The sequence below is a fragment of the Ananas comosus genome, linkage group 7 (assembly GCF_001540865.1).
Source record: "Ananas comosus cultivar F153 linkage group 7, ASM154086v1, whole genome shotgun sequence".
NCBI classification, from domain to species: Eukaryota; Viridiplantae; Streptophyta; class Magnoliopsida; order Poales; family Bromeliaceae; genus Ananas; species Ananas comosus.
Window position 1 is genome coordinate 13,417,828 of NC_033627.1, and position 13,039 is coordinate 13,430,866.

The following is a 13,039-nucleotide window of genomic DNA, read 5'->3' on the forward strand; positions in this document are numbered from 1 at the left end:
ATACGAAACACTTGATGCTTGTAAATTTTTTACCATTAGATTTATGATCATTTTCAACCGTTAGATTATACTATTCAACCAACCACCACTCAACCCTAGGGAGCCCACGTCATCCTAACTGCACATTGCTTAATCCAATGGCTAAAAATCTACAAGCACCAACAACTTGGTACTTTTAAAAGCATTGGAGCTCAATTATATATATATATATATATATATATATATANTCTCTCTCTCTCTCTCGCATCTACTAGTAAGTGTAGTACTCACATAAGCCAAGTTTTTTCTCCAACAATCTCTCTCTCTCTCTCTCTCTCTCTCTCTCTCTCTCTCTAATATGTAGTACTCAGATAAGCCAAGTGTCTCTCAAGAGACACTCTCTCTCCTATTCTCCAATGCAATTTCAACACCTATATTTATACACATGTTAAGAAACAAGGATTAAAATGGCGACAGGGTTGGATAAGTCTTAAGATTGCCTCAATCAAAATCGAGTCACACTGAAAACGCTTTTTGTCACCTTATATATTTGAGAGGCCACCTAATTATATTCTATCCATTACTTCTTCGTCCTCATAATTTGTTTCCTACGTAGAAGCTTACTATTTGTCAATAATTATTTCACCAACTTCATAATTCCTATTTTAATTTGAATCTGCTTCGTCTAGCTCAAACAATCAGCCAAATATACTTAAATTCAATTATTATTATTAGAATACGTGACTTCATGTATCGATATGGGCATACATAAATATATCGCTAGAAGGGACAAGCGACTCTGCATAGTCTAGCTAGTTCTCTTGATGAGTTTCGATAAAATAAAATTAAAAAAATATTGTTCAAATAGAATTACTCGAAGAAGCACTACAGTTTCGAACTTTATGTGATTAATCTCAAAGCCCTTATGCACACATCTACAAAGCAAAGAACCCTCTAGCTATATAGCACCCTCCTCAGTATCCTACACTGGAAAAAGCTCCACTAATGAAGGCCAAAAAGAAAAAAAACAAAGCAAAAGAATCAAAGGTACGATCCTCTTGCCGATTCCTTAGTAACAGTAAATTGGGACCACTACACCGCTCATGCATCATGAACTATACTATGCAAAGGACTCGTGTAATTAAAGTAAAAGTAAATTGGTACAGTAACTAGGGATGGATCGATCTCATACTCCTCTCTCTCTCTCTCTCTCTCTCTCTCTCTCTCTCTCTTCTGCACCATTCATGAGAGATATGAGTTACTGCGTACGTAGTTTTCCAACGTCTAAAGCTCCTCATCTCCTTTTTCCAACCGCTTCATGGAAGAAGCACATGTCAACCATTTGATCTCTTGTGTTTGTTCAGGTTCCTTTTATTCACGAGTTTGTGCTCACAGGTTAATTATAATCTAGTACGTACTATCCCGACATTTCAAGTCACTTTCTATTTGGATATATGAACATCTTATTTCGACACATCTCTTCTGTTTGCTAAAGAATAATTAATGTAGCAATTAGTAGGCTAAGAGAGTGATTAATCAAATGTGCATAACACTACACTATATTCGATCTTCCAATTATTTTCTTTGTAGGTAAAATACATTATACTGAGATCTTATGGAGACCTTGTAGGAGATTAAAAGAAAACCCTCATTGCGCATATTTTATCATGAGTAGATGACTTATTCTGGTATCAAAATCTATAGGCGCTTCATTTACGCACTTTAATTAGTTGCTAAACTCTAACGCTAGCTTTGTCACTCTAATTAAGTATGAAAGTTGAAAAACTAATTACATGGTTGAAGTTAAAATGTATGAGGGACCAACTTGCAATATCAGGATATACAGTAAAGGGACTGTCCATACACTTCACAATATATTCTCTCTACCCCACTCAAAGGTGTTTGATTGGGTTCCATGAGGCAAGGGGACTGAGCAACTTTGAGGGGACCATTAGCTCACAAGAACAAAAAATGGCCGACCAAATTATGTGTGAATGGATGTGACACATTAACAACAAAGTCAATTTGGTGGTAATTTTATACACTTTACAAGGGCTTTTGTGACAACACCAATGGATGGTTTTATTTGAAAAGGTTGATGGATTTGGAATATTCTATGGTGACTTTTTTGTGTAGAGGGGGGATGTGTATTCAAATTGAATATTGCCAAAGATACTACGGAGATTTTGTTTTTGGATTCGTATTATATGATGTTTGTAATTAAGGTAGATATGTACAAGAATGTTTGATTTTTCAAAGGTGGAAGCTTAATAATAAGCTCAAATTTATGGAAGTGTTGTTTTAGATATAGTTCTTATTATTCGAAAAATGAGGTAGGTGGATGGTTAATTAGGTTCGAGGTTCGATTATGGTGGCGGTGGTTGGGAGTGGTGGAAATGTTATCGTACCACTATATTTGGTCCCGGAAATTGACAGTAAAGATTACGACAAGCGATTGCAGCAAACTAAGCACTGTAGTTATCTCTTATCGATGTCTATTGGTAGTGGTTGCAGAGATTGAGTAACAACACCTCGATAACAAATGTAACAGTAGTAATTCGCGGCTCGTGCTATAATTGATGGTTGTGTGGAATGTTTTGAATCAGGGAGATGCAAATGATGATAAATGGAGTGGGCACTGGTGGTTGCTATAACTACAGTGGGAAGTGGTACTAGGGCATTGTGTGTGGGGGGGGGGGGGGGAATGTTTTTCCCCCACCACTTAGTATGTTTTGGGGCTTTGAGCTCTTTTACCTTATTCTTCTTAAGCTAAAATTAGATCTTATAACTATATCTGTGTCTCTTCTCAATTTTATACGATGTAGAACAAACAACTAATACAAAATGAAATGTGAAAAATTCTAATTATTTGTTTCTTAATGCTAGTATAGTTGACAAAGATACAAGTTTCTCTAGGCTCTAACGAAAAGTTAAATTAATGTAGTATAAGTCATCTTAACTAAAAACATAAAGTAAAATCAATCGATTGACAAGTTATTGAGCATGTATATGATCGATCTGTCTCAGAAAATGTTAATTATCAACTTAATGCATGGTTATAAGTTAGTGCACTTAATTTGTCCTTGATTTTTTTTTTGGCTTTTTAGTAGGCATCATATTTATCTCTACCACCACATGAAATAGCATTTAATTTGTTTTGCCCCTACTTGCAATTGATACATCGATATATCGGGATATAAAGTATACTATTTAGTTCCTAAATTTGCACAAAAGCTTATGATCATGAGAAATCATTTGTAATGAAGGTTTTGGTAAGAGGAATCTATATTAATATTCAAAGAATATATATATCTAGATGCATCTTGGTGAAATATGAAACACTTAAAAAATATTTATATTTTACCTGTCTCCATTGCCCAATTTAATGCACGCGCACCATCATTAAATTATATTTGAATTTCATTAGAAGTAAGCATGCCCTATATAATAGTCCTATTAATTTGGAAATGCTTTGTCTTGTCTGCCGCGAACGAACTGGCCCCGCCGTAAATATTTCTAAGGCGAGTGGTCATTTATAGTACAGATTAAATTTGTTTAAATTTTATTTTGAAATCAGGATTACGAGTTCATGGCTTCCAACAGACTCAAGAGTTTGTTGTTAATTACCCCACACTTTCGGTGTTAAGAAACCCTCGATTAAGAGACCAAATATAAATGCTGATTATAAAAGAGACAAAACAGGCAAATAAAATTTCATTAATATAATTTACCGTGTATATGGCTTAAATAGGGGCATTCCCCCACTATACATAGGCTTTATAAAACTAAATACTCAGTTTATAGACTTGATGGTCGATTGATTGCTCAGTTTAATGACATAGCGGTCGTTTGAAATAGGTGAGGTTGAGTTTAATTTTAATTTGCTCAGTTTAACGACATGTCGGTCATATCTGAACTAGATCTGCTCAGTCTAGCGACTTGACGATCGATTAAAGTTGAGATGCTCAGTTTCGTTATATGGCGGTCGGTTTGAATTATGGTGCTCAGTTTAATAACATGGCGGTCGAGTGTTCAGTTTAATGACTTAATTGAGTGTTCATGGTCCTTTTTGTAGTGATTTTTGGATCTCTTTATTTTGGGAAATAATTCAAAATTTTTTGAAGATAAGATAAGAATATTTTTTTTTATCTCTTTCCTTGTTGACATTTAATCCTCTAAGAAAAGTAGTAATTAAATTAAATCACCATTAATTTCTTTCCTTCTACATTCTCAATTTGTATTCGAATTTGATTTTTTTTTTTTAACTCAAACATGTCTTTGTTCTTTTCTTTCTTTTTTTTTTTTTTGAGGTAAAACAAAATTGTGGATTCCTTTAAACATATCCCTAAAGAGTGATTCGACGATTGTCATAGTCGATGAATTAAAATCAAAATGAATTATTGTGTGCTGAAAATTTCCTAGTGGAAGCTACATGCAAGAATCTTATCTTTACATGAGCAGGGTTACTATACTATTAGGAGCACAGTTATTTTTATGTTTCTAACTTTCTAATCATCCATCAAGTTTGATGAATGATTAGAATGAGACAGAGAAGAAAATTTTGGATGTCAATTTCTCTTCTCTTTGAATTTTTTTTTTCTAATTTTTCTTTTCCCTCTCGTGCATCCTAATCATTTATTAAAATTAATGGATGATTAAAAAATTAAAAATATAAGAACTGTTGTACTCCTAATATCACAGCAGCCCTACTCATCTTCATGTAGTAAAATTCCTTTTATTCTCTTTCGCTGAATGTAGGCTATAAACAACCTATGATTAGTGACCAGGTTGTAGCAACCACACATTTTATACACATAAACATCTTTGCAAGTTGTGGGACCAAAGGTCTATTATGTCATAGTTTAGTTTTTCATTGCTTGATTTAAATTTAAAACCCCTGTGATATTGAGAGTCATCTAATTCAATTAATCAACAGGAGTTAGCATAGAATGGCGCATATAAAAACATATTTTTCTACTTTTCAATAAAATCACAAAAGTTACCTCTTAATGAAAATTGGTGTGATATGTACACATGCTATTTCATTTATTTATTATTATTATTATACTATTATATTAATTTTTTTATTGCATGTAAATAGTTTCAAGAGAAGCTTTAGTTTGGTGTTCTACTTTTCCAAACCTTTTTTTTTTTTGTCTTATTCATGGTGATCACCCAGCTAAAAGACTAGTTGTTGCTGAGTAGATATTGACAGTGACTACTACTTCAAAAAGGTTCCAAATACCCAAAGATACATTATCTTGGGAATATTCTTATCTCTAATCTAATTTAGCAATATCCATCCTGTATTTTTCCTCTCAATGAGTGAATATTCTCCTTATAGTAAAAGATTTCCCTATATAGGCTGGGGCTACTGTACTATTATGAGTATAGACCTCCTTGTACTCATAAATTTTTAACCGTTGATTGATGGGATGTGTGGTTAGGATGATGGTGGTCCCCACTTAAAATAATAGTGGTCCCCTAGGGTTGAGTGGGTAGTTGGTTAAATAGTATGATCTAACGGATGAAAATGATTAATGAAATAAATCTAAGGGCCGAAAACTTATGAGTATAAGGAAGCCAATACTCATAAAAGTATAGTAGCCGGACTCTATATATATATATATATAAAGAGGTGTCCCCCCAACCAAAATATGGCCTACCCAGTTATGGCATGTTGTATTCATATGCTTTGTAGCTTTAAGTTAAGAAAATGGAACATGTGGACGTGATGTTTATGGTCCCTCATGTTTTTTTGGTCACTTATTTATTAGNTTCAACCAACCACCCACTAAACCCTAGGGGGCCCACATCATCTTAACCGCATATCTTTTAATCCAATGGCTAAAAATCTACAAGCACCAATAACTTGGTACTTTTAAAAGCATAGGAGCTCAATTATATATATATATATATAGAATTAGGCTAATATGCTATTAATAGCACCAAGTCATTGATGCTACCAAGTTTTTGGCCATTGGGTTAAAAGATGTGCAGTTAGGATGATGTGGGCCCCCTAGGGTTGAGTGGGTGGTTGGTTGAATAGTATGATCTAACGGCGGAAAACTTGATAGCACCAAGTGCTTCATGCTATTAATAGCATAGTAGCCAGACTATATATATATATATATATATATATATAATTGAGCTCCTATGCTTTTAAAAGTACAAAGTTATTGATGTTTGTAGATTTTTAACCATTGGATTAAGAGATATGCGATTAGAATGATGTGGACCCCCTAGGGTTGAGTGGGTGGTTGGTTGAATAGTATAATCTAATGATTGAAAATGATCCGAAAAGTAGATCTAACGGTAAAAAACTTACAATCACGAAGTGCTTGGTACTTTTACAAGCACCATAGTTGGATTCTTATATATATATATATATATATATATATAAAGCACCATAGTTGGATTCTTTTATATATATATATATATATATATATATATATATATGTGTGCGCGCGCGCGTGTGTGGGTGGAGAGAGAGAGAGAGAGAGAGAGAGAGAGATAAAATCAAACTCCACACTCATTTGACTAACTGAAAAAGAGGATAATGATAGTGTCTCCAATTCATGTGTTCCCTTTTGTACCAAAGATTCTATTGGTGTCCTAAACTTAAACTAATGGGTTTTCTTTTTAGGATGCACATTTTGACTAGGAATAAAAGATGGTAAAGTAGTGTCTGCAATATAGCCCACCATAATAAGGGATCAGTGCAAGGAAATGAAAAAAGAAGGAAAAAGAGGCCATTGTTACATAATTTATTACACCAATAAAGAGTACCATGCATTTATTAGTGCAAGAGAATGATGAGGTATGGGTTCAAGGTAGCCTCCAAGAAATATCCCGTACTTTTCTATTTGTCATTTTTATAATATTTTTATTTATTTGAGAAATTAAGTCTTATCTGTAACAGTTATTTTATACGATATTGCTACTAAATTAATTTCATTTATAACGTATAAGGATAAGAAGATGACAATATTTGGTTAAATTGTTGGTAATAAGAAGAAATAAAATTTTACTAGCTATCTCAAAGAAGAAATAAACTTAATTTACTAAGAAAAATAGAAAATTCTTGGTAGAATGGCAAATTGGAAGTAACTTGTAGTTTGGCAAAATGAAAACTTTAACCTAAAACCTTTATTTCTAGCTTTCAACAAGTTATATACTAGGAAAATTATAATCAAAATATTATTAAAGCAGTTTCAAACATTTTGTTCTTTTATTTTTATTTTTTTTACCAAAACAATATTTCTCTAATAACAGCTATGTTGGTCACAAGTCATAGGAAGTCCAAAATTGACTTATGAACTAAAATATCTGGCAATTAAAAAAAAAAAAAAAAAACTAAAGCTCCTATAACCGAAAATAAAATAAGATTCTAAACTCCAAAAAAAAAAAAAAATTCAGTAATTTTAAGTACCACCTAATTGATGGATACTGCACCTTACAAATTAAATAATACTATAACTAATAAATAATATAAATGAAAGTAAGATCTGAACTGAATAATTAAATTTTTTGCCGTTTCGTGAAACACAAGAATCTGTAATCACTACAACAAATTAAATCTTATATTGAATGACACTTTAAACAATAACTAACGACGCTTTCAAGCGTCGCCAAGAATAATTTCGACGATTATAAAGTATCGAGCAAAGAGTTATTAAATAAACATATCAAGACAAAATACCGACGTTTTAATAGCGTATCGAAAAATTTTATCAATATTTAATAAAAATATATTTCTAGACAACGATTAATCATAGTGTCGATACATATCAAATATTAAAAATAGTAGAATAGAGCGCCGTCTAAAATATATTTTTTAATGATATAATCTTTGCCATCTAGAAAAATTTCCAACCATAAGTAAAAATAATCTCTCTCTTTTTATTATTTATTATTATTTTGTGAACCACTAGTGCTAAAACCCAATAGTGTCTCTTTCCTAAAAAAGGTAGTGACAGTAAAATGGCAGCCCTCTCCCTTTCGAGAAATTATACACTATCACACTTGCACCACGTCATCAATAACAAATCAATTATATTTTTTCTTTTCAAACAAAAGTATAATAAAAATATTTTTTTACAATCATGATGAAACATATACTTTAAAAAAAAAAATCACAACACCAATATACCCGTCGCATTCTAAAATTTTCCTTCCTTTCCCCCACTTGTGTGCGTCCCCTTGTGAAGCCCCCGAACCCCACTTGTGGGGCCCCACACCCCCTATTGTGGGTCCCACAATAATTGCTGCTTCAAAACCCCTTTATTCCTCCACTCCAATTATAAAAAAAAAAAATTTATTTTTAATTTTTTTATTATTTGTTAAAATTTAATACCCGCTGTTAAGTCGTAGCCGGTCTTTCGAATAACACAGTATCAGTGTCAATCTCTTCTGCGTTTTAAAGAGTCCTGAGTTTTCTATAAAAGAAAAAAAATTGTTCTCAAAGTAGCTTTAGGATAATTTAATTTTAATCGAATAAAAAGAGAATAGGAAATAATTAGACCATCATAGAGAATTAATTATTAATTATTATTATATGATGACACGATAAGCTCAATGGCGACATCGTTAGATTAAGCCTCCAAAGTCCACGTGGCCAAATCACAGCTAGAATAAAAATGAAGAATATAATTTTTTTTTTCTTTTTTTTTTTTTCCCCTAAGGTGGGAAGATTTTTTTTGGTCCGGGCCGGTCCGGTTCATCCGAAGAACCCGGTTTGGCTCCAAACGGCGTCGCGGACCCGGCTCATGTCGCGGCCCTTGAGCGTCCGCCCCACCCCTTCGAACACCGACGCCGCCACCCCGCGCGCGTGCTCCCGCGCCACGTACACGTGCGGCGGGACCCACTCTTCGTCCTCCGCGTGGACCCGGTCCGTCTCGGGCTCCTGCGCCGGAGGCTGGTTCGCCTGCGCCCGGAGCATCCGGGGCCAATCGGGCACGCTCACCGGCGCCGACGCCGCCACGTGTCGCCTCCACGCCGGCTGGCGCACGGGCGCGCCGTCCTCGAAGGCCAGCGAGAGCCCGCCCACGTGGCGGTCCTCGCGCGGGGCCCACCGCCGCGCGGTCGGCTCCGGTTCGGCGGGCCGGGCCCACGGCTCCTCTGGCTCGGCCGTGGACCACACCTCCTCCTCGCCGAGGTCAGGCAAATCCGCGCCGCTGACGTGGCCGCCCCCGTAGCCGTACGTCCCGACGAGGAGCCGATCCGCGCCGTAACGCCTCCCCTTCGCCATCGGGATCGGCGATCTCCACGAGCTGAAACTAATTTTTTTTTTTTAAAAAAAAAAAACCCAAAAAATCGGGTGACGTGGCGTGCGGCGGGGGTCGTATACGGACGCTATAGGCGCATACGAGAAATTACGAGGGCGCGGGGGGAGTGGCGGGGGATGTATATATAGGGATTCGAGGAGGGGTAGTGTTTCATTTCATTTGGGTTTCATTGGGCCCCCCATATGTGGGTCGTGACGTAGTCGTGGGGCCCATTAATGGGGGGCGGGGCGGGAGTAATTTGACTAGGGATGGATCCAAACAGGCGGGTGGTGGGGCCCACGGTCCACGTGACTACGTGGCCACACACGGCCCGTTGTGGGCCCCACGTGGCTTGTCCATTTCGAGAAACTAATCTAACCAATCGGACACCAACACGTTCCTCCTCGATGCCTTTTTCATTGGGTGGTCTATGGAGATACGACGCACTCGCTCTAGGGGAAAAAAAAATTAATCGGCCTCAATCAACCACTTGTTAACTACCACGTGTTAAGTGGGCCCAAGCGATCCAACCCATATGTACCACGTGGCATACGGATGGCCGCTCATGGGAGTGAAGAGATGCAATGGGCGCCGTCCGTTTTCGGTTTTGGTATATAGCAGCAATGATGATGATGATGGGAAACCACAGCTTCTGCTGCTCAGTTGTTACACAAGTTGTTTAAATCTACCACTTTCCTAAAATAGAAACTGTCCAAACCATCCTCACCAAAAATTTGAATTCAAAACTTGAAGTTCTTCCCAAAGAAAAAACACAAGGGCTGGTGTAGCTGTCGCGCCACTGATTAGCGTAATTGTCGGGTATCTGTTCGAACACTAGATTCGAATTCTACTTCATGCCAGAGTGTGCGTGTGGATGATAACTTCTAAATAATTTAAACAAAAGCCAAACTTAGTGCGTAAATTAGCTTTTAATTGCTCTTGCGTCGAATGAAAAGCGACATTGCTTCGTGCGTGAAAAAATTCTGCTCACGGGCCTACAAGAAGCATATATATCATAATCTAATTTCATAATTTCGTTACCGTCCTCTAATTTTCTTTTAGTAGGAATTGAAATATAAGACGAAAGAAATAGCATCTTCCGACGCCGTACATTGCTGACTCGGTGCACCAGGTGTAGGGCAATGATTTGTCACTTTGAAAGGACCCAATCCTGGACCAGCAAACACAAACCTAATAAGTGGGTCCCTTGTAAGTTCCCTCTCTATGATTGTAGTTCAATTATTGAGGGGTTCAGAGCTGGGTTTTGTTATTATTTTACTTTAATTGATAGTGGATCATAATTTTGGAGTTGATTTTTTTGGTGTAATTAGTTGTTAATTAATTTCAATTGGATGGGGATGAAAAGAGAGGTGAAGAGCAAATTGGATGGTTGAGAAAGAGAAGGGGTCACACCATGATATTGAGAGTTGAGACCCACTAAACATTGTCCACAATAAGCTAAAACAAAAGCCCCTATCACTATCATGCAGCATCATGCATGCCCTCTCTTATTTTGTCCACACACACACTCTCTCTCTCCCTCTCTCTTTCTCTACTTATGGTACACCATCTTTTGGTACATCCAAAACTGTAGAGAGATTAATTAGCTGCTCGAACCTGGTCCACTAGACAAAATGAATCAGTATGCGACATGTACTCTTCGAGCGGTCGGCATCGGCGAACATTGTCTAAAGTATTTGAAGGGTTTACGGTCTTTATTTGAATCTCTCTCTCTCTCTCTCTCTGCACGGTCCACCATCTTTTGGTACAACCAAAACTGTGGAGAGGTTATTTGCTTGGTCCTAGTGTAGTAGACCGAATGAATCATAATGCGCTTTAAGCGAAAGAGAAAATCTCATGTGAATCAATGCTCGGCACTATTAAACATGACTATGAGATGTGTACAACTATATATATATATATATATATATTTTATCATTGTATTGTATTTTGACTAGTGCAGTATCTGGATGATGTAGTAGATAAGGTACATATAGGTGGTAATTTTTTCGAGCGATTAAATCGTCAAATGAAACCGACACATTCTAAAATAACTTTTTTATTCATAGATTAGTGGATAGTAATTTATCAGTTAATTTCTTGGATTTCCACTTAACCTCATCCATTCATGCTCCACATCAATTTAACAACCATGTTCGCGACAAATTATAATAAAATCAAGATGTAATAAAACAAACACAGGAGTTTGCATCAATTGGTATTGTAACTAGCTAGAGAGCTTACTCCTTACAACAGTAAATATGCATCCATTCTACACCTTTTTTTCTAAAAAAAAAAAAAGTGAAATTCAAAACTAGAGAGAGTACCTATCTAAGATAATACAAGTCGTTTTGTTTTTATTTTTCGTTTTTTGCTTTTGTGAGTTTTTTTTTTTTATCTTTCAAGAAAGATATGTTTGGAAAAATGGTCCGAGCATGTAACACAACAGTTACGACAAACGTACAAACAAAAAAAGAAAAAAATGACGAACACGAAAATAGACAAATCACAAATAGAAAATAAAAGAACGCACATATTTAATTATGTGAAAAATCTTTTGCAGAAAAAAATTACGAGTGAGGGAGGAGAGCTTCACTATTGAACGAAAAAAAAAATACAACGTTTATAGTACAATCAATATGTTGCCTCGATCTCGGGCAAAATGAAGAAACAAATTCTTAACGGATTCAAGATCCAATCTGATCGGGCTCAAGCCTATCAAGCCGAGTCCTCCGCTATCCACTACATATATTAATTTTTTTCTTCACAATTTATTTTTCAAATTAGTTGCACCGCGAAACTATCGACTGGTCGGAGTTCTAAAACTGAAGTCGATTACCAATTTCAAGGTACATCTAACAACAAATTAATTATACAGAGAATATACTTTAGTGGTTAAGAGAATATAATTAATTATACATCAAACAACAACAAATCAATTATACAGAGAATATACACGATTTAGTGGTTAAAGGGAAACAAAAGGAAAAAGAGTTGAAAAGAGGAGCATCATTTTTAGTTTTTACTGTAGGGATTTGATATCAGCTGTCATATCGCTTGTTGAAATTTCTCAAAAAAACAAAACACATTGTAGCAATAATATGACTGCATTCCCAATATACATGAAATAATAATAATAATAATAACCGAAATATAATTTGATTTTTCGATATGCGTGTAAAGCTCAGTTGTGTATCCTTCAAAGAAAAAAAAAAAAATTCTGTCCTGAATGAATGATTGGAAAGGGCATTGCATTTAATTTCTTGAGATTCTAGCTCAATTATATATATATATATAAAATTAAGCTAGAATACTTTTAGGAGTATTATCTTTTTGATATTTTTAGGTTTCTAACTCTTGAATTTACTTCTTGATTAGTAATAATTATTGGATTAAACACTATTCCATCTACACTATTTATCATCATCATCCCAATTTTACATTTTTTCACCCAATGGTTAAAAACTCAAAAGCACCAATCTTCTGGTGCTTTTGAGAGTATTCTAGCTTAACTATATATATATATATATATATATATATATATATATATATATATATATATATATATATATATATATATATATATNGATCATAAGGTAAATGATGTTGAAAAATTATGAAATTTAATTTCTAGAAGTTTTAAATGCTCTAGATCATATTTAACGGAGTGGATCGTCGATTCGGAAGCTCCATCATCGAAAACAACTTATGAGTAGTAAGGGTCCACTACTCATAAGAGTATAGTAGCCCTACTCTATATATATATATATATATATTTCGAGCTTTCGAGTTTT

The 13,039-nt window shown here is 35.4% G+C and overlaps 1 protein-coding gene across 1 annotated transcript; it reads right to left on the reverse strand.

Annotated features, from left to right (window-relative positions):
• On the reverse strand, positions 8,498-9,358 carry LOC109712423. The gene has a single exon (XM_020235984.1). The coding sequence runs from the start codon at positions 9,227-9,229 to the stop codon at positions 8,699-8,701; it is 531 nt and encodes a 176-aa protein (XP_020091573.1). The 5' UTR covers positions 9,230-9,358; the 3' UTR covers positions 8,498-8,698.

Excerpts from the sequence above, each read along its gene's own strand:
- LOC109712423 (XM_020235984.1), bottom strand. The coding sequence starts at position 9,229 with ATGGCGAAGGGGAGGCGTTACGGCGCGGATCGGCTCCTCGTCGGGACG.